Source organism: Zingiber officinale, chromosome 9A (genome assembly GCF_018446385.1).
Source record: "Zingiber officinale cultivar Zhangliang chromosome 9A, Zo_v1.1, whole genome shotgun sequence".
NCBI lineage: Eukaryota > Viridiplantae > Streptophyta > Magnoliopsida > Zingiberales > Zingiberaceae > Zingiber > Zingiber officinale.
The window spans coordinates 8921158-8947483 of record NC_056002.1 but is presented as its reverse complement, the minus strand read 5'-3'; the positions used below and the strand labels follow the sequence as shown (position 1 = coordinate 8947483).

At 34.5% G+C, this 26326-nt stretch overlaps 3 protein-coding genes across 5 annotated transcripts; all 3 read right to left on the bottom strand.

The window, feature by feature from the left end:
• Window positions 1-1588: 1588 nt before the first annotated feature.
• On the bottom strand, window positions 1589-2591 carry LOC122021858. The gene is made up of 2 exons (XM_042580025.1): window positions 1910-2591; window positions 1589-1820 (listed from the first exon to the last, which is right to left on the bottom strand). The coding sequence occupies exons 1-2, from the start codon at window positions 2516-2518 to the stop codon at window positions 1647-1649; spliced, it is 783 nt and encodes a 260-aa protein (XP_042435959.1). The 5' UTR covers window positions 2519-2591; the 3' UTR covers window positions 1589-1646.
• A 449-nt stretch (window positions 2592-3040) lies between these two features.
• On the bottom strand, window positions 3041-21991 carry LOC122018848 (mannosyl-oligosaccharide glucosidase GCS1-like). Of its 3 annotated transcripts, none has more exons than XM_042576290.1 (22): window positions 21592-21991; window positions 21397-21470; window positions 20728-20979; window positions 20419-20593; window positions 18856-18942; window positions 18629-18697; window positions 17755-17851; window positions 17011-17093; window positions 13883-13990; window positions 13198-13319; window positions 12944-13051; window positions 12801-12874; window positions 10960-11085; window positions 9608-9675; window positions 7266-7415; window positions 7141-7191; window positions 6466-6522; window positions 4462-4605; window positions 4245-4336; window positions 3831-3940; window positions 3691-3751; window positions 3041-3609 (listed from the first exon to the last, which is right to left on the bottom strand). In XM_042576290.1, the coding sequence occupies exons 1-22, from the start codon at window positions 21910-21912 to the stop codon at window positions 3450-3452; spliced, it is 2589 nt and encodes an 862-aa protein (XP_042432224.1). In that variant the 5' UTR covers window positions 21913-21991; the 3' UTR covers window positions 3041-3449. The 3 variants fall into 3 exon arrangements, with proteins under 3 accessions (XP_042432224.1, XP_042432222.1, XP_042432225.1); XM_042576288.1 differs by having other exon boundaries at window positions 3691-3754; window positions 21592-21990; XM_042576291.1 differs by having other exon boundaries at window positions 3691-3754; window positions 21564-21705.
• A 2541-nt stretch (window positions 21992-24532) lies between these two features.
• Window positions 24533-25700, bottom strand: LOC122021412 (uncharacterized protein At3g27210-like). The gene is made up of 3 exons (XM_042579532.1): window positions 25457-25700; window positions 25020-25103; window positions 24533-24930 (listed from the first exon to the last, which is right to left on the bottom strand). The coding sequence occupies exons 1-3, from the start codon at window positions 25572-25574 to the stop codon at window positions 24593-24595; spliced, it is 540 nt and encodes a 179-aa protein (XP_042435466.1). The 5' UTR covers window positions 25575-25700; the 3' UTR covers window positions 24533-24592.
• Between the last annotated feature and the right edge of the window lie 626 nt (window positions 25701-26326).

The following is a 26326-nucleotide window of genomic DNA, read 5'->3' as shown; positions in this document are numbered from 1 at the left end:
GTATACCGAAATGTCGGTACGGTATCGGTAAAATACCGTCATGCCGAAGTTATATATATATTACATATAATATATAAAAAATAATTCTCTTGTAATGAAGGCAGTGATCATATAAGAACAAGAGTTGGGATTTCGAACCCAAATATGCAAGATTGAAGATTAAACCAGTAGATAGTGGTCCCAGGGTGGTGGCTCGCCGGAGATTTGTCGAAATCTTGCCAGAAATAACTAAATGCTAGCTGGAAAAATAGGAGAAGCATATAGGCTTCAATCCCAACTAAAAATACCATAAATCCACCAAAGAAACAAAAGCTAAAACTCACCGGAAAATCGGACAAGAACTTGCGCAAGCATAACTCTCAGAACAAAGCTCGGTAATTAGATTTCTTCAGATTCAATGAAGGGAAAAAAAATATTAGGGATGGAGAAGAAGTTTCTAAGTTATTGTGCATCTTCTCCAGCGACTACGTGCGGTGGTCGACTGTGGAAGGAAAGAATCGCGAGTCGCGACGTGTGCACCGATGACACAAGGAGAGAACATGGTTTGGGGCCGTTTAGGGTTTGGTTTAGGCTTTAGGGGAATCTAAATTAATCATTTAATCTATAATTACTCGGTATTTCGGTATACCGAAATATTTTAAATCGTTACCGTTACCGTTACCGAAAATTTCGGTACGGTATGATACCGTACCGAATTTTTCAGTATACCGAAAATTTCGGTATAAACGGTATTTTTTCAGTATGATTTTTCGGTATTTCGGTATTTCGATATTTTTTTCCAGCCCTAATCTATTCTACTTGACCCAAACTACAGACCAAATTTTAAAGAACCATAACTTTCGGCTTAATTAAAGTCAGGAGTCGAACCACCTATTAAAATACAGATACTTTTAATATCTATAAGTTTTTTTTCAGTGTCCAACCTAAGGAAGTTGGGCCTAAGAGATGAAAAATGATTTTGACCGAATCGAACAAATGAGGATAAATCTAAAAAGTATGAAAGAGATAAAAGGGTCAAGTAAATTATTGCTTGATTCATCTTCAACTACGGGACTTTATCCCCCTCTTTGACGGAGGATTTTTCTCCCTATAAAACAGCCATTCGAGGAGTTATCGCAACTATCCATTCACCACCAGACCACGCCATTCAACGTAACTATCCATTCACCACAGAGCGAGGAACACGCCGCCGACGTTGCAAATTCCATGAATTACCTCTGCAAGGGTTAATCTGCCCTCACGAAAATAAATTATATATCATAAAATATTTAATAAAAATAGAAATACGTTTGAATATGAGATTTTAAAGAACGGACGTTTGAGCGGAATTATATATGTGATTAATACATTTGATACTAATTTTTTAGTTTTGTATGTTTTTGTATACAGCGAAAGTCTTTATTTCTTTTTAATTTAATGTTTGAATTAATGTTTAATGACATGATATTAACATGTACAAAATTAATATATTGATATCAGATCTCCTTTTGTCAAATTACGTTAAATTATACTATTTTAATCGAACTATTTATAGATAAAGTTACGGTTCATAAAGTGTAGATCGTAAATTACAGAGCAGACTAAACCAAGTTGCTGAAAACAGCCACATTAAATTCACTCGTATCAAAATTAAACATGCAACACAATCAGTCTCCTTTCTTGTCTTCCACCGCCTTCGCGTCGATCTCCTCCCTTTCCTTGAAGTACTTCTCGAACGCAGTCGGCAGAAACCGCGGGATCAAGAAAGCAAACAGGTTAATGGAGAAATAGAGGAGATTAGCCGTTGACAGCACCCTCCCGAACCATATCCACGCCACATCCTAATCAATGCACAAATTGCGGGATTTAATTAGTTGGAGAAGTTAATTAAACAATGCGATTTCTATATGCGTTTTTGTAGATTTTTTACGTCGACGGATGCATTGAGCGGCAGCGTTTTGCTGGCCCAGACGATGTAGATCCAGTCGACGATGATGAAGACTCTGCGGACGGTGTAGAGGAGCACCACGATGGCGCGAACTGGCGGCGAGAATATCTCCATCCCGCTGACGACGTTCTCCGTCAGGATCTGGCAGGAGAGGAGGAAGAGGTGCGGCGCGGCGGCGCGCACGGCGTGGTCGTCGCCCCGCGCGAAGCCCCCGAGCACGTACGCCAGCGGCAGGAACAGCCCCACGGTGGTCCCCGCCACCACGTAGGCGCGGAACGCCCGGCTGCCTCGGAAGAGCTCGCGTCCACCGCCGGAACCGACGGCGGGAAAGGCGAAGCGGGAGAGGGCGAGGACGTAGAGCGTGGCGAACGCCGGGAAGGCGAGGTCGATGAGGGGCACGAGGCCGCTGGCGGAGAAGACCACGACGAAGGCCACGAGCTGGATCTCGATCACGCGGAGGGAACCCATCGCGCCGCCGACGACAGCCTGTCCCTGACGCTTGCTCGCCACCGCCGGTGTCTTTTCGTCAGCCGACCCCGCAGTGGATTCGTGGTCGGGGCACTGCCGGACGGCGAGAGAGAGGCCGGACATCGTTGTTCTCTGGAGTGATTAAGCTCCTCCTCCGATGCTCTTCTCGACGGTGACGATAATCGAGAACGGTAATGGATCGAGTGGCAAAAGCAGTAACAGCAAGAAGGATTAACAGAGGAGTTCAGCTTCAGCTTCTTGTTTTGTACTGCAGGCCTTGCATGGCTCATTACTGTCGACACGTTTCCAAAACGTTACGACACCTGGCTTATGGCTACACAGCGTAAGAAAAGGTGGCAAAATGAGCGCTGAACACGTCTAACAAAGAATGAAGCGGTAGATTGATACACCCTAAAAAACATAATATTATGACACCCCTCTTTCCTAAAATATGTTTCAATTGTGAAAATTAGATGCGTGGATAAAATTGACACACTGTAGCAACTTTATCCCTTCGAGTAAAAAAAAAAATCTTTTAAGAGTTATTATAATCAAACACATTGTAATAAATAAAATATTCAACAAGTGAGTGGATCAAATTGGTAATTTGGTCCTGTCTGGACCAAACAATTCAAACGTTGATAATAAACTATGAAAAAATCTCAATGCTTTATTGATAAATAAAATGGAATAAAAACAAAATCTCTTACAGTTACAACGTACTTTCAATAGTTGAAACCACACAACAAAAGGAGATAAAAAATGACCAATGCAATTCCCTACTAGCAGATCCATGTTCTCAGATAATTGTGCTGTTGAGATGGTACTCATCCTCCATTGCAAGACTTGAGGGAGTGATTTTCCTTTTCTCACACCTTGTCGGGTTAATAATCCAATAATGCCACATTAAAACTCACAAATGATAAATATGTAATTTGTTGCTAAAATTCCGAGTATTGGCTGACAAATTGGGAATCCATTGCTGCTCTATTGTAATAAATGGTTTCTACACCATGAGCTGCTGCCTCAAGTTGGTTTAAATTATTGTGAGCCGCTAAGAGTTTCTTCGTTGTAAACTAGGGTATGATTCTGACATCATCAAAATAACCAGAGAGGTCCAACCAGTAAAGGGTCGTTGACCTTTCCCTTTTCCTGTCTGTTGGTCATATTGCTCCCATAAAAATCCAGTCTTATGGTAATTGCGAGCAATATTGCTGTCCAGGCAAAGCAACAAGTGCTGTGAGATAGATAATTCTATCGACAACAATAAAAAAAGGAGTTATCTGAGTAGCTACCTTATCAAGTTTGATCTCAGATCTTGGTATAGTGTTCCAGCAGTAACTTTGTATGGTCCATCTTCTGCAAAACGATGCATCAAAGCAGCTGGGCATCATCATAAATTAATGTATACAAGTCTCTCGAATTTTATTTCTACCTTGAGAATAATGGTGAAGAGCTGAGAGAATCATGTAGTTCATATTTATCCAAATGGGGCCCCTCCAATAAGGTGGATCATGTTCTGTGTTCCTTTTCATGTACAGCGAGCTACATAAAGTGAAAAACATCAGCAATTGATTCTCTAAAGCTCAAAGTCAAGCAGCTTTACAGAAAAATGGAATGCATGACCTACACCATAAACAGCATCACAAAATTACAACATTCTTAAATCATTAGATGCGAACAAAAATTATAGAAACATGAAAGTAGAATACAGAAACCATATTGATCTTAGAAACAAGCAGGGAATAAAAAAGCCCAATGAAACCTCATGGCCGAGCAATCAGTAACAATAGAATGTCTGTCAAAGAATCTAAAACCCTGAGTGTATCCATGCCATTAAATCAGTCACCTTGTTCTAGAAAGTGAACGTAATCCATATTCTGTCCACAAGGTTGAGCGATTAGAAATTAAACGAAGTTGCTTTTCAAGGACCGGTGATTCCTATCCAAGCAAAGGAGATGAATAGGTCAGTTGGAACCCCAAAAAGACCACAGCAAAAATGGAAGCAAAGACAATTGAGGGACAAATGTTTTAAAGATGAACAAAGGGGGTGTCAAATGACTAACAGGTGGGATGATCCCCATCATGAAAGGGAAAAGGCTGACGTAACCAAGATGTGGAACCAATTTCAACTGAGGCTTCTCCAATGTTTCACGAATGAGTTCCTTTTGCACAGTGCCCTGATTTCTTTCATGCCACCTCAACCGGACCTACATTACATGGAAAAAATAATATTAGCAAAGAACAACTATTTAGTAACATCGTTGCAGATCAATAAGTAGGAAAACCTAAACCATAGCACATGAAGCTGGCCAGCGCATTTAAAAGAAGCAACAAGATACTAATTAGTAACAATCAAAGACAGAGTGATAGATTTGACTATTAAGGACCAAGTCAAGTGACAAAAGAAAACCAATGGGCTTAGCTTATGTTTACACACAAGGACATAAGAGACTAAAGAAACAAGCTAGAGGAAGATATTATCAAGAAGTTGAAATGCTCAAAGAAAAAAAGTAACTGAATCAGAACAAAAGTACCCTTAAGACTAACTAGATATACCAAAATCCACTTGACTTTAAAATTGAAAACAGGAGTTAAGAAACTGCATCTGCCCATCCTCAATCATGATTACCCACTACCCAGCATGCTTATGAATTTAAGTGGCCGACGCATCATTTTTGGTCATCATAACTAGGTAAACAAGGGTTTAAGACATCAATACAAGAAAAGGCAATACTTAACTATACATTTACGAATAGACAATATCAGAATCAAGATATGGAATAAGATTAAATTCCATTATTGATTCTGAATTTAATTAATACTTGATGTTTTACAATAAACTTAGCACACAACTATGGAATCAGGGTAAAGTGTAATTCAAGGTTGATTTGACTTGAATTAGACTCAAACAGGATCTACTATCTATAAGGTGAACGGGACTCAATTTAAGTTGAACCAAATAAATGGTTATTTGAACTGTGTATCATAGTTTCAGATCTCATTCCACGTTGAGAACCAAAATTGAAATCAAGTGGGTAAGAAAATGTTTTCTGTTTCCCTATATCGCCTGCTACCAACCATGTATTGTCTTTGTCAGGCAACGCACACCTTCGCCTTAACATGTATTGAGTTAAGGGCTTAAGGCAAAGGAGAGTGGTTGAGCCCAAGATGTGAGTTCATGACAAAGAGTGCATTGTACGTGTAATATGTGGACCCTTTAGGCAGTTCGAGCACTTAAACGGCCGAAGCAAGTGCATAGGTGGGCCTAACAGGTGCATATGTAGGCCAAGCAAATCATCTATGCAAAGGGAAAACACACTGTTTAAATTTATTTGATAATTGAAAACTTAGTGAGGACCTTTGTGGTGGTATTTTGCAACCATAGAAAATGAATACATGCAATCGTCAAACATAGTTCTAGGGAACTTATTTAAGTGTTACTTAAACAATTGTCTTGCAGGTAACAGATAATTTACATATTAATTAAATGCAGGTGATTAACAAATATCACACTCTCTATTTTTTATATTGTATAATGAGTTTTTCTTTATGTAGAATTGTGAATTGGATAGATTAATTACTATACTTTATTGAATATATGTCAACCATATTTATTAATATAAACATTATAAAGTATTTTTTTAAATTTTTGGTCACATGGACCCGTGCAAACTGTATATGCGCCTTTTAGAGCCTTGGTAAACAACATAGAGAATAATTTCTCTATTTGATTTCTAGATTGCAATTTTATGATGTCAGAAACTATGAACAATAAGACGTTCATATGTGACTAGTTCATAGATGGATTGCTGGTGACTAAATAGAAAATTTTCAACTTGAAATTTAATGTTGAATAACCAAATCATGCATTTCTTTTCCATTTTAGTAGGCTATCTACCATACTTATCCTTTAATATTGTACCATTTTTATATACTGCAAATTTTTACTTAACATATTTTCTTCATTATTCCCAGTGCCAAACACCCATGATGCAATTTGATAACAAAAAATTCATTATGCAATTTGAAATCACCAAGGAAAGAGTTCATAGGGAAAACTATTATACCTTCTCAGTATGATATCCAAAATCATAATATGCTCCTGAGACATCATCCAAGTGCATCTGTCGATATAGAACCATGACCAAAAAGAGTACATTAAAATGAAAAATCAAAAGATAGTGTATTTATTCTTGTTACACAATATAGCAAAGTAAATAGATGATTGAAATATAAATAATTATTGGGGATATCTCCCTTTTAGTTGAAAAGTGTATATATAACTAAAATTCACTGAAACATGGAAAGAAGTAAACATTTAAAATACATCTTTTGTGAGAACAGAAAAAACTACCAGAATGACCAACTGAAGTATAGTGATCATCTTCAACAGATTATTAGAAATTTTAAAATATCAAATTTGTAATAACTATTTACATAAATCTCTTCATGTGTCAGTAAAATTAGCAAGAGCAAAGATAATGCAATTGGAATTCATCATCTAAATTTTGAGATTGATTGATATGCCATACTAAAAGATTAGCACTAAAATTAATTAGTGTTTGTAATATTTCTCTCCTTTCAGATGTCATATGTACAATTACCTTAATTTACATATCCATGTATATTTTCAGACAAAGCTATTTCAGAGTTAACAAATGTATGAACATTAATTACACAAGATTTAAAAATAGTCTTTCGTGAACATAGTAAACCTGTTCACAAACAAAAGAAAGCCACACCTGATTAAGTTTCTCAAAATCTGAAAGTTGCTTCACCATTGTGTGGTAATCCTGCAAATTTACTGGAAAGTTTATTTTACTATAGAGTATAGATTAATGATATAGATATAAATCTAATTCAATACCTCCGTGACATCATTTTCCATTTTGAGAAGTTCTGCAATTGAATGCATGCAATCTGCAGAGAGAAGCATCCAGCATCTTAGATCTAGGTGACGTTCTTCATCAGTTGGATGGGATGCACGAGGATAATCATCCAATCCAGAAGTCAATGTCTGCAAATTAAAACGTGATATAAAAATTAATCAAAGCTAAAACAAACCTGAAATACAAAATTATTTCCTGTTCAGCTGTGCTGGCTTATGGGTTATCCCAAAAGGTTAACCAGCCTGATATGATAGCAAAAAAACTACCAATTTTAGGCATTATGATCTCTGAGTTATTGAACAAATCAAATGCAGTATTTAGTTTCTGATAAGCAAAGGCATGGCATTCATGCTAGAGAACAAGTCATAAAGTATATATCTTTAATTAGCTGTCACTTATTCTAATGACGAAATCATTGCAAAAAATGTGATAGAGACAAAAGAAGCTGTGAATGTTAACTATGAGTAACAGCTTTCTATGACAAGGTTGTCAGGATCAAAATCATACCATGGAATGTGAAGAGGTTCATATGATAAAAGCATAAGATCATAAGATACTACCTTTTTATTAAAATAGTTTAGACCTATATTTGACTTTTATAATATATATATATATATATATATAAAGTTTCAATATATAGTATTAATGTAAACATTTTAAGTGCTATCATTATGATATCATGAAGCACAAATAAAATTATTCAGATAGTAAAATAGTAGACAAAAGAAATACAACTAATTATATATAATATAACAATAGTTATAAGATGGATGATAATGGCAATATTTAAAAAGGTTTTGTTACTTGGGATTTAGAAAGAACATTATACAATTGGAAATTTTCTCAAATGATATAAAACAAACAAAATATTTGCAATAATAAATAACAATTTTTAAAATGCCTAATTGTATTTACATATATTTTGTCAAACCATCTATCTAGTAATGATTGTTGGAACTGAGATCCTATGCAGGAACATTAAGCAAACATAGGATTAGATTGTAGGTTGATAAGATCCTGGCTCAATTGACATCCTACTTGGGATCTAGATCGTTTAGGTTAATTTAGATTGGAGGACTGTAAAATCCAAGATCCCAGATGCAATCTTGACTATGATGATCCATAGTTGTTTTTTCATTCCAACTGGTTGTTCACAAAAATTTTAAATAGAGAAAGTCAAATGATCCTCCAAGCCAAGTCTTCATGAATTTCCTCCAAAGGTCCATGACCTTATTCACTCTAAACCAATATTCCCTCAAGTTGAAATCCAGTAGCATTACATATCTGGACAATATGATGTGGTAAAATAAAAATCTTGGCAATGACATTTTAAATCTCAGAAGAATATGATACATATGCAAGTAAAATGACCGAAGGTTATTTAAGACTCAGAATATATTGACCACATCTTGTTAAGTTTACTAGAACTTCATTTTACTATTCTGATAATAATAATTGGAAGTAGACACTATCATGGTTTAAAATCTCGACCCGTGCTGAGGTTTCGGTCCTAGATCGGAACGATACAGTTTCGGTATCGTATCGCACTGTGTCAATATAGTTTCAGTATTTTTTAAATATATAATATATTAATTTAAAATAAAATATTTAACATAAATATTTTAAATATAAAAATAATCTGAAAATAAATATGAAAATAGATAGATAAATAAATAAAAATTTTATTATATTTTTATAGAGTTAAAATAAATTAATTAGATAATTTTATTAGGGTTTAATAAAGCCTCTTTATATTATCTTTATCATAACTAGGAATTGATTAAAATAATTTACCTGAGTTTTAATAGAAAAAACACCCACCTGCGCACAAGAAAGTCACAGTCGCAGGTTCATGCGATTCCAGCACGGCCGCAGGGTCGGGCGACCCCCTAGGGCCATGGGGGTCACGCCACCCCTCCGCGACTACCGCGGGGTCGCGCTACGCCACCGCTGCAGATGCGGGGGTCGCGCGACACCTCTCTGTTGCCCCGGGGCCTGGTACCGGGATCGTGCTGATGCCGGTCAACGAGCAGAACGAGATGTTTCACCCGTTTCGGCACAGTATTTTAATCCCTGGACACTATATCTTAATTCTTCCATGGAACCATTTATAGTGCAATTCAAAAGTGTTATTTATCTACATAATTTTTTATATTAAGATTTGGAATTCATTCTGGAACTCGATTTTTATATCAGTATATTATATTGATTCTTTAATGGATAATAATGCACGTGCAAGTCACGTAGAAACGAGTTCAAATAAATAATCTAATTAAATGCCAAATGCTATACATGAAAACGAAGAAGCAAGGAACCAAACCTTTGGGTTTAATTCTTTAGTTGTTGCATTATCTCTTCCATGCCAGTAAAACGTGTTTACATCATTTCCTGTGAACCATTGTAATTAAGACAACAATATGTCATGCAAAAGCCCCAAAATCACATAAAGCATGCGTTCCAAATGGATGAAATATATTAAAACTTTTTATACTTTAAGCAAAATGCACTGAACATCGTTGAGGAGCTTCACTTCTATTTATTAAAGTAGTTAAAATAAGACAAATAATTGAGTAGAAGAAAGTGTTACTAAATTTAAGGTGCAGAGCAAAAAAGCCAACCAATCTCATAAGAACTTTCAGTTGGCCATTTAGCATCACTCACGTATAAGTGTAGTGCAAATTCCATGAGAATTCTATGGACTAATCTACATTTTGCACAAGTACAATATTGATTGATTGATATAGAGCAGGAACACACAAAAAGTTATGTATGCATGCACACTAAATACTTCAAATGAGAATGTTGACACTGTCATACAAAAAGCAATATATACACAGATATGCACATGCACGAGTAAGCCCAGTACATAATCCTAGTGTCTAGCTGCAAAACTCATCAAGCTAAACATCTCGTCAAACATTCTTGAATGAGATGTGGCAATATAAAAAAATAATAATAATAATAATAATAAGTAACCACTAAACATAGAGGTTACACAGGCTCTAAACACTTTGCAAGAAAAGGTGAAACATGTGCTCAAATTTTAATAAAAAACACTAAATATGATGTATTTATATATTCAACGTTGAACTTTTAAGGAACTGATTGCCTATATTAGTTCCATCATACATGAAAGAATAACCACATTGCAACCAAACAGGTAAGCCTATTGCAAATAGGATAGAGATAATTAGTCATCACCAAGTGGAAATTAAGGAGTGACCCGACAATGTTGAAGGTTAAGGAACTCATCGCCTAAATTAATTCCATCATATATATTTTCAATGTTGAATTCAAAGGAACTCATTGCCTATATTAGTTCCATCATATAAAAATGAATAACCACATTGCAACAAAACAGGTGAACATATTGCAAATAATATAAAGAAAATCAGTTGTCTCCAAGTGGGCAATTAATCAGTGACCCGACAACTTTATATTGAAAAAACTAATAGTTTGATCCCAATATTTACTATGAGTCCACAGCTATGAACTTAGAAATGGGTATCAGTATATAGCTTGCTAGAACTCTTGAGCAGCTATGGTCTTCATGACCATGATTACAACTTAAAAGTTTGAACAGCACTTGGTGTTATTTTTTTTAGAATCAGAATGCTACACATGAGAACAGAAAAAGGTTTTAGTTACAGTTTACTCAAAATAAAAACTCACCAGATTGTGTACTATTGAACCATTGGAACCATGCATTCAAGCGGACATAGGCTCTCTTGAGGAAATCAGTGATCTCATCGGTTTCCTGAGGTGAAAATTTACTTGACCGTATGCCATTTAGTAAGTCTGTTAGAAGATTGTTTGCAATCAAACACCCACTTATAAATGTTTCAACAGAAAGAACAGTTAGCACAAACACAGATTTATTTTTCCTGTCAAATCAGGCAAATAACCACATCTGCAGAAACAATTCTCATGGGCATATACAATTCCCCCAGTTAAAGTTACACGACACCCACACACACACTCAATGTATGCATATCCACGGGAAACAGCTATAATTATCTCAGAAAATAGCATATAAATGAAACTGAGACAATCTATAGAATAGTTATGAACCGTAACAACAGTATGGAGGATGCTTCAATCAAATCATACCAAATATCTATATATATAAATTGTTTTTTAAAAAAAATACATGTAACCAACTAAAACTACCTCAGAAAATAGCATAGCAAAGGAATCTGAGATTTCTGTAGAATAGTTCTGAATTGCAACAGCAAGATAGAGGATGATTCAGTCACCCAATCATGTGATATATATTAAAAAAAATTAAGGCACCCAAAACACAATATTTATTTTTACATCATGGAAAACTTAAGACTCACCCTTCTATCATCTAAAGAGCAGTAGATTCTTTACCCACTGGTGCTAAAATCTTTATGGCTGTAGTTTGCTTATTTAGTGATAACTATATCCCAAGATGCTGCTTAAACAAATATGTTACAAACACTTGGCAGCATCCATCTCTAGCCCACAATTTCAGTTCGTCTTAACTCCTAATGCCCTGAGTTAAAATTATATGGAAAAAACTAAATTCAAAGTTCCAACAAAACTGTCACAATTTCTGCAACTTTTCTGCAACTTCTCCAGAAGCTATGCCTCCAGAGCAAGGATTGAGTGGCATTTCCACTGTTAACCCTTGTAACTTCTGCTGGGAGTAAAAAACAGGAAGCTTTCTGCAGCAACATCTTTGGCCCAAAAAAAAAAGTTCCACATAAATTTGTGGAGAACATTGAACAGAGAAGCAGCTAATCAGCAATGATCACTTGTAAATAGAATGGAAAAAGTCTCATTCACACCTTTCTTTCTCTTGCAACAAGGAAACATTGGGGGTTCTCCGTTGGATCCCATGGCGGCATTGCTTCCCCTGATGGTAGCTCTCAACTGCCTCAAGGGCCCCTTGTTGGAGCAGAAGGCCCTTGTTGGCACCGCCACCATCAAGTATGTCACCATCACCCTTGCCAACACCCAAATCAAGTCAGTTAATCATCTTGCACTTCCTCTCCTTGCTACCTAGCCCCGCCCAGCACTGCCTCTCCATAAATTTACTCTTTGTACAATATATAAGCAATGTATTTACAAAACAATATGCTAATTTATCACGCAATGCAAGCAAAACTCGAATCTCGCAAGCACTTTGAACTGACCATGCTTAATATATTTCAGGAATAGTTCCATTTATGGAGCTCCAAAAAGATGAGTTGAAATCTGAGACAGCAAGCTGTGATTGTATTTGTTAGAAGATGAAAATTCCATGAGTAGATCTTTATTTCAATATCTGTTTTGAAACTTAGCCATTTTTTAAGTTGGTCAAAATCTTGGTATGTGAATGAATATTGTGAACTTTGGCTAAACATACATGCCTCCACAAGCAAGGACAACAAATTGAAGGCAATTTAATCATCAACACAATTTTATAAGCACACAGCATAAATTCAAAAACAATACATTTTTCAATTAGTAGGTAGGCAATATATGTATAGGTAAAGTTACTGCACCTCTTATAACAAGAAATAAAGTTGGTGGATTCCCATTTGTTGAATATTGAAGAACAAATTCCTCAGGTACTTTACTGCAAATATTGAACAAGTTTCATGTGAATAAATTGTCCACAATCTCATATAAATTGCGATTAAATTACCTCAACGCTTCAGCACCTAAAATCTGCTCACGAGGAATCCATCCATCAGCATTAATGAGATCCAACCAATGCCCAATGATGTCCATGGATAAATCAGCATCCCAACGCCTATTAACATTAACATGATACATATTTCAAGAAAAGGTACATCAGATCATAAATGAGCCTAATTCCAGATGCTAGAATTTTATTCAATAGAAATTTAACAGCTGAGCTGCTAGACTCTGCGAAAATAATCATAGTATATGACAAACCCGATGATCATTTGATGGAAGCCTTCATCCCAAAGAAAACCTCTTGGAAAGAATGATCTACTAGGAACAGCTGTAAAAAGTGCAGCTGGCCAATAATAAATAAACTTATCCCCATTCTTTTGCTGCCAAAGAGATCAAATATAACATTCTTACTATACTTTCTTCCAAAGGTTAATCATAATAACATAATACAACTTCAGGGATCAAATATAACATGCTTGCATGCTTACTGCTCATAATCGAAGGTCAATTTCTATCTTGAGCAGAATGATTTGATACAATAAATCTAACAGAAAATATGGCATGTTTATAATATAAAAGTCCTTTCACGTGAACACCATAATCTAATTACCAAGGATTAATGGTGACTAATCTATTTAGGATTTAGGAGATAAATGGGCAAAAAAAATATCACAAATTTAGGTGATAAAAGATTCATATACATCTCAGAGTATATGACACAAATTTTCAAAAGATAAATAAAGTAAATCAAACGAGACAATAAAATAGCAAGCTTATATGGAAGAATTATAAAATAAAATAAAATTTTCAATGATTTGACATATATTCCCACTGTCTATCATACCTCTAAGTTTGATGATCATAAAAGCTATGGTTGATAAATAGAAAGAGAGAATGTGCAGCAGGTTAAAAATCTTTGAAACTTAACAAACCTTACACTTACAGTGTAACCTTCTGGTAAGGCAATCTTTGACTGACCATAGAAGTAGCCAATTCCTCCAAGCAGATTTCCTAAGGCTGCCCTACCAACAGCCATCAGTTCAGAATCAACCTGAATTAAGTTAAGAAGTCAAATAGTGTTCCATGTCAATCCATTTTCCATCTTCAATGCTTATGTTTCCATGGAAACTATGGTGCAGACATACCATAAGATGTATACTATAAACAACTTATGCTGTTAAACAATTCTGCCTAGATAGTCTGCAATAAGCATGTAAACAGAAGTGCACTTATTGATATAGAAGCCTATGTTTTTCCAAAGCAAGGTTCAAAGTAGCACTCTATAATGGAGTTTCAAAGCTTGGCCCATACAATACTATTCCAGTGTGATGTCATGCCAGAACTCAGCATGCTATGAAATCCTCAAAACATGTCAATATGATGTCAAGCTGATTTCACTCTTCTAATTCCCTTCACTTTGCATGGTTATTTTCAAAAATATTAATATAGAAAAAAGTGAGACTTTGAAGAAACAATTTATAAAAAAAAGGAACAATAAACATCTGAGACAGATTTGCCAAGAAAATTTCAGTTTTCTCAGTTTGGATTTTCCCTAAAGGACACATCATACTTTCTTTTTGCCAAAATAAAATACTTTTTCTCACCACATAGTCCAAAATATCCCATGGTTTGGCAAACGAAAATCTCTTTTTCTTATCTAATTATTTCAATGGCAAAAATTTGTTGAAAAAAAAAGGATATAGCAGTGAATTTGTAGGAGTGAGATGTATACCAAAGCATAATTAATTTAAAATTGACCACAAAAGAATTTTTCCCAAGTCCTAAATGACCAAAATTTGTTATTTTGGCAAAAAAAATCTAGACTTCCTAGGAGTCCTAAACGGATTGTTCACATGTTTTAAGTTGATAATAACTCTGTCATGGCCTAAATCATAGAATTTTGACTAGAAAATCATGCTAAAAACTTCTCAATAGTCTCTAATGGAGTGTTTGGATTTTTTTTGTCGAAAACAGATGGGCAAAAATCAAAAGAACATCCCTTTTTATTGGAATCGTCAAAAGAGCACTCCTTTTTCATTTATCATCAAAACAGCACTCATCCCACCTTAACACATCTTCGTTTCCAAAAATACCCTTACTTTTAGCGTTATTGTAGTAAGATCATAGCTTCAATTGTTAGCACGTTCCTTATTCAGGCACGAATTATATATCTACTGCTTTAAACTTAGATGCAATAGATCACTAATCTAAACTTTACAAAGTACCAAAGAATCAATTTAATCATTAACTATGCACAAAGGTGCTGTCTTGGTAATTTTTTACTTTCTATAAGTAAATTCAAGTTCAACATCCTCAAACATTGAAATATGCAAACAAATAATACTTTTACAGTGAAATGATTGGGAAAAAGGAACAATGAGTGAAATCTAGCAAATCAAGAAAGGACTAGCATATAGAGAGTTTTAAATTGTCTTGACTGTGCTATTTATAGCAAGAGGTAGATAAAGATATTGTCAATCAGATAAAGAGCAGTCAGTTGAATTGGAGAGAAACATCTAGAATCTTCTGTGTTCATTGTGTGCCTTTTAGATTATTTTTTTTTTAAATTGAAGTATGATCAACCACTTATGGTGTTACTGAAAAAGATGATATAACAAATATAGCTGGGGAACAATTATGTTTAATAAAACTTATTCATGTAAAATTTCTACTTCCAGTTTGCCGATTTCATAAGACAAAACAAGGTCATTGAAAATTGAAAAATAAAAAACAAATACTTAACATATCATTCACCTCTATAAAATTTAAATATGTCAAAGAAATCAATGTTAAATATTTGTTTTATTATCCTTTCAACCTTCAAATTTTTATTTTCTTATAAACAACAAAGAAAATAGAAAAATTCTCAAACCCAACAATGAGGGACAGAGGAAGACAAAAGAAAACTTTAATTGGGAGGCGGTGCACTCAGATTCCCCGCTGATCAAGCGGTTGTTGAATATCCATGACCTCATCCTACGGCTACTCTGATTCCCAGCATGTTCTATGCAAAGGTTGGCAGATTGGTTTGAGCAGGACAGAGGTGTGGCTAGGGCTTATGACATTTTTAGGTATCCCAGTCCTAAGAAGCCCTGGGTGAGGAAGTGTGGAAGCCCTACATCCAGCCTAGTCATGAAATTACACTTTGGATGCTGGGCGACTTCCAACCAAAGACAAATTGGACTACATGGAGGATCAGTGTTGTGTCTTTTGTAGGCAGGAAATGGAGTCACACTTATTTTTTTGGATGCCCTCCTGTAGTGATTTTATGGCGAAGGGTCAAAGAGTAACTACAGATGGGGTCGGAGATGTCTACCTACCAACAAATGCTACGAGTCTTTGGGCATGTCTTCAAAGGAGGACGTCTCTTGACTAAAGCCCGACACCTTGAGATGTCGACTTTGATACACTTTGTATAGAGATCTAAGAACACTTGCATCTTTGATGAGGGACAGTTGGAGAGTGAGAAAATCTTTAGAAATGTACAAATGCATATTTACAAGACTTTGGGAGTGTTTTTTGATCTGACATTATGTTAGACATAAGACGCTACTAATTTCTAGTATTGTACCTTGGTCTTGCTTTGATATATATTTTTTACTTATCCAAAAAAAACTCTAATTAACATAATCAAAAAATAATTAAAATTGATTTAAAAGCTTAGCTGTAATTACTGATATAAGCTTTCATAGATTTCACTGGAAGGATAGAGTTAATGAAATTGATCAAAGTAGCTGGGATTGACATATGTTATTCTTTTTTTCTGTTAACAAAAATCTGTGCTTCAAAGCTTATGATACATATAAATAATTATGGTAACACCAAAAGGTATAAGAAATTTTACTACTGTGATCTTAAGTGTGCTGTGTGTTGCACTCAAACATAAAACATATGCAAGTAATTTGAAAGGAATCTAAAATGGAGAATCAATATGATCTAAAGTGCATTGCGCACAAACAACAAGCGTAAATGCTGAAATATTGTGGAATGGTAAGTAATCGGAAAGGAAGCTAAAATGGGTAATCAACTACACATGATTGTGTGTAGAAAAAAAAAATCAAACGAACATACCTTATCCTTCAGTTTAAAATATCTAAGATACTTGTCTTCAAATTCCTTTTGCTTCTCATCTAGACGAGTAGACAATATTTCTCCTGATGGAAAGAATTAACAAGAACTTCTTTTAAAGAAAAGGACATTGGTGGGAAAACTGCAGCATAAAGTAGGAATTGTCTGTTGCTAAATTATTTAAAAAATACAAAAATAATAATAGACAACAGAAAAGCTCTTACACTGAAAAATCCATTGTTGTTGGTGACAAATGGATACATTATATTCCATTTTCATAGTATAACCTTTCTCAATTTTAAGGGACAGTCTCAAGAAAAAGTTCTTGCTTCATTTTGCTGACATTAAAAAGGGCAGCCCGGTGCACAAAGCTCCCGCCGTGCGGGATCCCGGGGAAGGATCCATTGTACGCAGCCTTACCCTGCTTTTTGCAAGAGGCTGTTTTCAGGATTCGAACCCGTGACCTTTTGGTCACATGGCAACAACTTTACCGTTGCGCCAAGGCTCCCCTTCTTCATTTTGCTGACATTAAGTAACATTATACGAAAATGATTTTAAAAAAGTTCACATTGACTCCAGTAACTCATCAAGATGTTTTGTGATTTAAATATTGTTCTTTCAATCTATCAAATATCAAGTCCTGGTCATAGCTATGGTCAACAGAATATGGTTGGATCAGTTGAGAATGTGCTATCAGGAACGTTAATTTTTTTTCCTTTTTTCTGAGGGGAGGTGGGACAATCATACCTGTAAGACTGTGGAGACGTTGATCTACCAAAGAGCCTTTCATATTAGTTCCAGATACAAAAGCAATATCTAGTTTTGCAGGAAGAACAGTTGAAATCTGGAAGGAAATACAATAAGTTTTGAAAGAAAACAATAACCAAATAACTAAAATCATGAGGAAGATTTTCTATAGATAAAAGAATATTGACTCAACAAACATAACACAAACTTTCTTTTAAATCGGCAATTCATCTATGCCAGTGTTTAGATAAAACCATATTATCGACAATATCCAGAGAATATACCCATTAGATAGATTAAACAGTGAAATTACTCGAGTATGAAGCACCGAAAGAAGACATGAGGATATTGAGGCCAGATAAAGAAGCCACAATAAGATCTATAATAGTAGTCCAATTCACATTATGAACAAGGTGATTATTAGTAAATATGTGCAGTCCAAGTCTTATGCATTATGATATTTTAAGCATTTATAATCACCATACCATATCTTGTAACAAACATTCACAAGTTTTCTTCAGAACATTTAGAAAGCAAAGGAAAATTATTTACATCATTAGTATGCCAGATATCTAACTCCAAAATTTGAGCATCTAGAATAGCTTCTCAATATCTAGAAGTTGTGAGCAGAGAATCTCAGATGTCCTTGAATAAAATAAAATAAGACTGAGAAGTCACATCTAATATGTGTCACAGGAGTGGATATCTAATATAATCATGTTGCATCGTGACATTAACACTCATCCAAAGTTTAATGTGCATGCTTCAGAATTACAGTTACCTTAGTCATCACAGTCAAAGCATTACCAGTCCTTTTCCAGAATTCCAACAAGAGAAACTGAAATTTTCAATATAGACTCTTAACTATTAATACCTGAATAACAACTACATTTGAAGATTCTTCAATTGTGTCAGATAGCTGAAGTTCCCCAGTTCTTCTTGCCTTGAGTACAAGCCAGCAATCAAGAAAAAGTTTTAATTAACATTCATGCAATCTTAGCCTTAGAAAAAGAAGGGAAAGCTGAAGGGAAGACGATTACCAAACAAGGACATGTCCTTATCTCAATATATTTTACATCACTGCTAAAAGATGAAACTTACTTGAAATGCAAGAGTACCCTGAACGAGTTCTGTCAAATTGTGCATATGATGGGTTCTGAACCCAGAAAAATGAGTATCCACATGTCTCTGCAAAGCACATGCAAAAACCATTAGGTCAGAATAACTTAATTTTTATACTATAAATTGGCAAGAAGAAACTCTTCACCTAATAGATTTGTATATGTGGTTTAAGAGAAGTACCTAAACTTGCTATTTTAAAAGACTCTGATGTATCCTTCTACTTCATAAAAAAAAAAAAAAAATGAATGACTGCATGTGTACTAAAAAAATTCCTTTTTCAAAAAAAAAATACAAAAGTGAAGTACCTAAACATTTTTAAATACCCAAAATTATATTTATCTCTAGCTATTATTAGTTTCAGAGATAACTTCTAAGACTAAGGGCCAGGACATGTTTTATTTTTTATTTTAAATTTTAAAGGTTATTTTTTATTTTTTAAATAGGTATTTCCTTTTCCCTATTAAATTTTTCCTTCTTAATTTTTTCTCTTTTATTCATTAATTTTTTTCTCCCTTATTAATTTTTTCCTACTTTTATTCATTATTTTTTTCTCCATCAAAATAAATAAAGAGGAAAAAAAATACCTCTTAAGTTAAATAGAGAAAAAAAAACAAAATCTCTTAACCTCTTTAAAGATTATAATCCTTTTCCCTTCTTAGATAAAAAAAAAATAAATATAATATAATTTCTAACTCTATAAAATTATATCTCAAATATAACTTAATAATATACATCTATAACGATCAAATATTAATAAAAATATTTTTAATTATTATATTTTATATTAAAAAAAAATATATCAAAACCATATCGGCATGACAAAATACGGAACCGGAACCGTATCATTTCAGTCATATACTGAAACTTAGGCACATGTCAAAATTTTAAACCTGGGTGCTATTGGACTATACTTACGGGGTCAATCAAAAACTAGGTCTACACTAGCTGAGTATTGTCCGCATGACCAAAAGTGGTGTCAAATCAGGACCTATAGCTTTGCTCCTATAGGTACAAGATATCTTGTAAAAAAATATAACTTTGAAACTCTTTCCAAGGGCCTTTGATCAAGGTTACTTTTATTGTGAAAAAAAAAAAAATCCTCTCGATCAAGACATAAATTGTAAGCACTTTTCTTTGCCTCAACCGATGCAGGATCTTTCCATCAAACTTTACCAAGTCCCTTGACAGTTTAAATAGCACTTGGTAAAAGAACTAATTTCTGGATTTAAGCTCCTGACTAAATCAAACTTATTGCAACTATATATTTAGCGAAAACATTAAAATTGGATAATCTAATGTAAACATGGAATGTATACTTATAAAGTAAGTTCAGTTCATTTGTTACAAATATAAGATGAAATGTGACCTATCAAGTAAAAGAACAAAGTAAAATAGTGGATTTAAAACTTCAACATGAGAAGGTATACAAGGCCTATACTAACATCTGAGAATGACCAAAAAAGTGCAGTATGATACCACCATGACAAGTCTTAAAAAAAGATGCATCAGGTTCTGTTATTCAGAATCTACTGAGGTCTATACCTGGGAATCTAAATGTAGTTCCCAACCTCCAATATCATTGCGTGTTCCAAATGCCAGTAGGGTGGCATCACGTGTTTCAAATAGCTGCTTCTTTACATTTAAAGAATTTCCTTCCTCATCAGCAATATAAAAGAAAAGATGTGTAGTCTCTTCATTGCCCTCATGTACAATTGATCTGTAAACGAACCGAACGGGAAATTGATCATACCACAAGATTGGAAGAATCCATAAATCTAAAAAGCACGATACTTAGAGACATAATAAAGTTCAATGTTTGATAAAATTAACTGGAAGAATGACCAAAATTACTTTGCATTCTGTAGATCCAATCTGACAGCCCAGTCACCTCCAAAGCCACTTCCTTCCTTCTTCTCCTTTAAGAAACTAGTTGTGAATGATAATCCATGATCGACGATTAATTGACGACCATAGCTCCTACCATTGTGATCTTTCCATCCATATGTGCTTAGATCATCAGAATCTTGGCAAACATGGCGAAGAAAGTACTGACCATTTCGCATGCTTATCCACATTAGTCCAGCAATTAGTGACTGTGGAGTTCTGCAGAGACAGCAACAGATCACTCCCAAACAAATGCTTATAAAAATATTACTTGGCTTTCTTTCTTTAAAGGAAATCTACATGTAAATCATAGAATATATTTAAGTAACATTCAACTTTAAAAAAGTCACAAATTAAGAAAGAAAAATTATAAAGATTTGTAGTGTTTAGGGTTCAGGTATGAAAGTAGCTAGTGCACTTAGAGATTCACAAAATCCTTACTCCTTAGAAATATTCCAACTTTATTGCTGACATCTCAAAAGAGAGAATAACATTTTTAATTACAAAGTAAGTCCAAATGCACGATTACTCAACCCTACTTGCAGTGGTTCCAATCAGGTGCCAAGCTAATTCAAGAAATATGTTAGCATCTTCTATTGAGTTATTGGGGAATAAACAACCACAAAAGGAAGTAACCTTGCTCGTATTCCGAAATAGACATGGGGCCGGTATGTGCCCCAGTACAGGCTTTCCTTATGCTCTCCTTGAAACTGCAACCATTCCAAATATTTTAAAATACATCTTTTTTCCTTTTTTTCAGATGATTAACACTGAACTTAAGACAAATTCTCATAGATGATAACCTCAATTTCTCATAGATGACAACCTAACCTGGGCAAGATCCATCATCTTAGAGGCCTGCAAAGGGGTGACAACCCTCCTCAACCTCATCAAAGCCGGAGACTCGTGCCAAGATTCCCAATGATGATTATAAATCAACAAAAATACAGAAATGAAAGCCAGGAACCCAAACCCTAACCATAGAAGGGTCTTGAGGCTGACGTCCATAAGACGGATGGGGCCATGATCGCGGCTCCGAACCTTTCTCACCGCATCCACAGGGCGGGAGTCGCGGTGGGATTTTCCGTCACTGGCATCTATAGTCGGCGGCCGCCCCCGATTGCGGGCCGTCCGTCGACTACCTCCGCTCATGGCCGTCTCCGTCGACACTCGCGACGAATTGATCGACTTGTCAGAAGCGCTGAGATGGATACGAATCAATACAAATCCTTAGTTGACTTGACTTGTTAGAGCATTTTACCAAAACATACCTTCAGATTTAGTATATCTCAAAATACATCTCAAATTGATTATTAATTAACTTTCCCTATGGACAGATGTGCATAGAAAAATCGCTTTTACTGAACCCAATAAGTTTGTAAAATTATCAAATTACGTTGGTTAGTTTGAAAATGACGAAATTATATATGCTATACTGATTTTACCCTGTTATTAGTTGAATCGATTTTTTTATTATTCGGACCATTTATTTTTGTTCATGAACCGATTTCAATTAAAATTGATTCATCAATCGATTTCAATCAAAGTTGATTGATCAATCAACTTCGAAATCTGGAAATTTCATAATTATATGAAATCAGTTTCTATGTGTTCATCTATTTATTTCGATCATATTTATGTTCTCAAATATCAATTCGACCTGATATATTGAAAGCAATGAGTTTGTGAACATAAAATTGGATTCTGAAAATTAATTTATGTTCAAAAAATCATTGCTCCCAATATATTAGGTGAAATTAATATTTAAGAGAATAAATATAATCGTGAGAACTAGACTTCGGACACATAGAAATTGATTTCATATCAATCAGAGATCATTTGCCCATCAATAATTTTTCCCAAAATAAATTATTTAAAAATCAATTCGATTGGAATCGAATCGATTTCCAAAAATTCATCATGAATAGAAATATTTTTTAAAAAATTTATTCATGTTGAAACGAATAGTGTGCTCAACATATTATGTCAAATTGATATTTAAGAGTATTTATATAATCAGGAGAATTAGACGAACACATAGAGACATAATTTCATATTATTCCGAAGTTTTAGGTCCATCAACCGATTTCGAACAATTTTAGCTAAAAGCGACTAGTGGACAAGTTGATGGACCTAGAGACCTCGGAATAACATGAAATCAATTTCTACGCGTTTGTCTAGTTTTCTTGATTATATTCATGCCCTCAAATATCAATTTGACTAGATATATTGAGAGCAATAATTTTTTGAATCTAAAAATATATTCAAAAAACTAATTCATGTTCAAAAAAAATATTATTTTCAATATATTGGATTAAATTGATATTTGATGGCATAGATATAATCAAGAGAACTAGACGAACACAATGAACCTAGTTTCACTTCATTTTGAGTTCTCTAGGTCCATCAATCGATTTTGATCAAATGAATCTAAAATCAATTGATGAACATAGAAAACTCAGAATGAAGTGAAATCATGTCCTATGAGTTGTTCTAATTCTTATAATTATATTCATACTCTTAAACATCAATTTGACCTAATATATTGAAAACAATGATTTTTTAAATATGAATTAGTTTTTCAAACATATACGTGATAAAAAAAATCATTGCTCTCAATATATCGGATCAAATTAATGTTTGAAGGTATTTTTATAATTAGGATAACTAGACGAATGCATAGATATTGATTTCATGGCAGGTCCATCAGCCGTTTTGTCTGAAATCGGCTGATCGATAGATTTTTCGAAAATCGATTTGACTGGAAAATATTCATTCGAATAGATTTCTAAACTATTTGAAAAATCCATCAGAAATCGATTCGACTGAGTTTTTTTTTTTCAGTTGAATCGATTTTTAAAAAATTCATCTATCAGTCAATTTCGGCCAAAATTAACTAATGGAGGAATTGATGAACCTAGGGATCTTGGAATGATATGAAGTTTATTCTTATGTGTTCGTCTAATTCTCTTGTTTATATGCATGATCTTAAACATTAATTTGACCTAATATATTGAAAGCAATGATTTTTTTAGTTTTTCGAACCCATTTTTATGTTTAAAAAATCATTGCTCTCAATATATCGAGTAAAATTGATATTTGAAGGCATAAATATAATCAGGATAACTAGATGAACACATAGGAATTGATTTCATATAATTCCGAGATCTCTAGGTTTCGAAATCGACTAAGCACCTGATTTTGATTGAAACTAGTTGATGAAAGAAAATGGTTGGACTGATAAAAAATATCAATTCGACTAAGAACAGTAAAGGGATAAAATCGGTATATTATACATGATTTCATTATTTTCAAACAACCTAAGTGATTTAATAAAAAATCCTTCGTCACATTAAGCGATATTTCCATTTGATAAAATTCAATTATTGCTAGATTCATCTGTCATTATTTTTAGATTTTGTTTTATTTTTTTAATTTATTACAAAATATATAATCATTTAGCATATTTACTAAATATGTAAAGTTTATTTTTTTTTGTATTTCCTTTTCAATTGCATTCTCAATGGAATAGAATAAAGCAAGATTGAATACTGGAGCTGTGGAGGAAATCAAAACAGTTTATCCTAGCTAATTCGGCCAGCTTGGTTAATCCGACCGAGTCGACTCACTCGGATCGGTCTGAGTTGATCCGGAATGGATTGTTATCCGGTTAAACAAGTGTGAATGAAGAAACTATTGACTATACAAACCTATTTGATCAATTCCCATTGTCTTTCGAATTGAAATCAAAATTGGAAAGGAGAACAATCCATTCAACTCATAAGCATCTGTCATTCTAATTTAAGCGTAACAAGAGAACAGGTTAAGCAAACTAGAGCTCATTAACATTGCGGTTCCTCCTGTCCTTGAAACTCAGACTCTGCACCAAGCTTGACAAGCAACGCTGCTTGGGCTTCATTTTTTTAGCTTTCTGATGACTTGAATCCTTGTGATCTGGAGAATTAATGTCATCTCGGCATGGCTGTCCATTGACTTTCAACTTGTGATTGGCATCGTTTTGTTTGATTTCCAGTTCATCTAGTTGACTCTCCTGAAGAAGTTCAGCAAGACTTCTTTTCCCATAAGTCGGAGGCTCAGAGATAACTTCAGGAAAACTAGTAGGGGAGAAGATGTTGCCCAGTTGATTTCTGGAACTGGAAGGAACGAAATCTAAATATGACAGGAAAGAGAAATCTTCAAAATTTGTAAGAAAGTTGAAATAAAAAGTATAATCTGAGACTTATATGTGATCTTACAACCTCCATTGACACTGACAAAATCATCTTCACAATCTGAATCTACTAACCATGTCTGTGAATCAAAGAAGGTCTCATCCTTTGTACCTAATAAATATGCAATGAATCAGCACATTAGAACACATTTCTATTTGTTGGAAGTACATTAAACGCATTGTCTCTTCCTAGTCGAAGTGGCGGTCCCATAGATGAATCAGATTCAAAAGAGCAACCACCAACAGAGCATTAAGGAATCATAAAATAAAGGTAATTTTGAAATTTGATCTACATAAGGAAAAGATACTCAATATGATCCGCTTACTAAGAAAAGTTCTACTTTTTAACTCCAAAATAAAACTGAAGAACATGTCAACTGTAAAATAGAATTGCATACAAAAAGCATCCAGATGAATAAGCAAAGAAATCAGATAGAGAAACAGGAAGAAATGCAAGGGCAATACCATGGCCGGCGCTCTGTCTCCTGGAGTCCAATTGTTCACCATTGACCACCTTGTCCTCCTCTGAGGATGCAGTCAGGAGCTGCCTTGCCTTGGACACAATTCTCAGCTTCAGTTTCATGAGGGAATGCGAAAACTTGGGGACTTGCAGAATTGTGAGACAGAAAGGAACAAGAAGGAAAGCGCTGACATAAAAAAAGATGCAATTACAGGGAAACAAAAGCAAGTGTGTGAGGGGTGGTGGGTTTGAAAGAGAGAGTGACAAGCAAATTTGCAGAAAGCTTTATGGTTCAATGGGTCCAACTGGAAGAGAAGAAGGGCGGTAGATGTGGTCTTGCATGTGCTGAGAAAGTGGACTTCTTTGCCAATTGTTTCAGCCACATGTGTTCATGTCTACATCACTAAAATAATTCACAAGATATGCTCTGCTAGTTGACGAAGTTTGTACCTGTTCACTGGTTCCATAAATTATTCGTTTTAATGATCATCTTTTTGTTCTACATCCAGATTACGATTAGGAAGCCCCAAAACTTTGAATTCTGATTGCGCTATCATCATTTATGAAAACTATAAACAAGTAGAACGTGCAGATAGAGCAGCTGGACTAGATTCACGATTCCAATGCAATTTATATATCTATAGAGTTGGTGGGGAATGGCAATTTATGTATCCCTAGAGAATGATAAATATATATGGTGTAATGAATCACCTATGTACTACAATGAATGATAAATAATATGTTTTCACGGGCTGACATAGTTGATACTTACATAAGTATTTACTTCAATGGGTCTTAAGATCAATTCTCAACTAGTGTAAAAATATCTCATTCAGTATCTGAGCTGCTTAAGGTGAGAGATATCACTTTTTAAT

Coding starts and splice junctions, on each gene's coding strand:
- LOC122021858 (XM_042580025.1), bottom strand. CDS start 2,518: ATGTCCGGCCTCTCTCTCGCCGTCCGGCAGTGCCCCGACCACGAATCC. Junction 1,821..1,909: donor CGCTCAATGCATCCGTCGAC/GTAAAAAATCTA, acceptor TGCATTGATTAG/GATGTGGCGTGGATATGGTT.
- LOC122018848 (XM_042576288.1), bottom strand. CDS start 21,912: ATGAGCGGAGGTAGTCGACGGACGGCCCGCAATCGGGGGCGGCCGCCG. Junction 13,052..13,197: donor TTCCATCAAATGATCATCGG/GTTTGTCATATA, acceptor TAATGTTAATAG/GCGTTGGGATGCTGATTTAT. Junction 9,676..10,959: donor GTTCAATAGTACACAATCTG/GTGAGTTTTTAT, acceptor AATGGTTCACAG/GAAATGATGTAAACACGTTT.
- LOC122021412 (XM_042579532.1), bottom strand. CDS start 25,574: ATGAAACTGAAGCTGAGAATTGTGTCCAAGGCAAGGCAGCTCCTGACT. Junction 25,104..25,456: donor GAGACAGAGCGCCGGCCATG/GTATTGCCCTTG, acceptor CATATTTATTAG/GTACAAAGGATGAGACCTTC. Junction 24,931..25,019: donor TTTTGTCAGTGTCAATGGAG/GTTGTAAGATCA, acceptor TGTCATATTTAG/ATTTCGTTCCTTCCAGTTCC.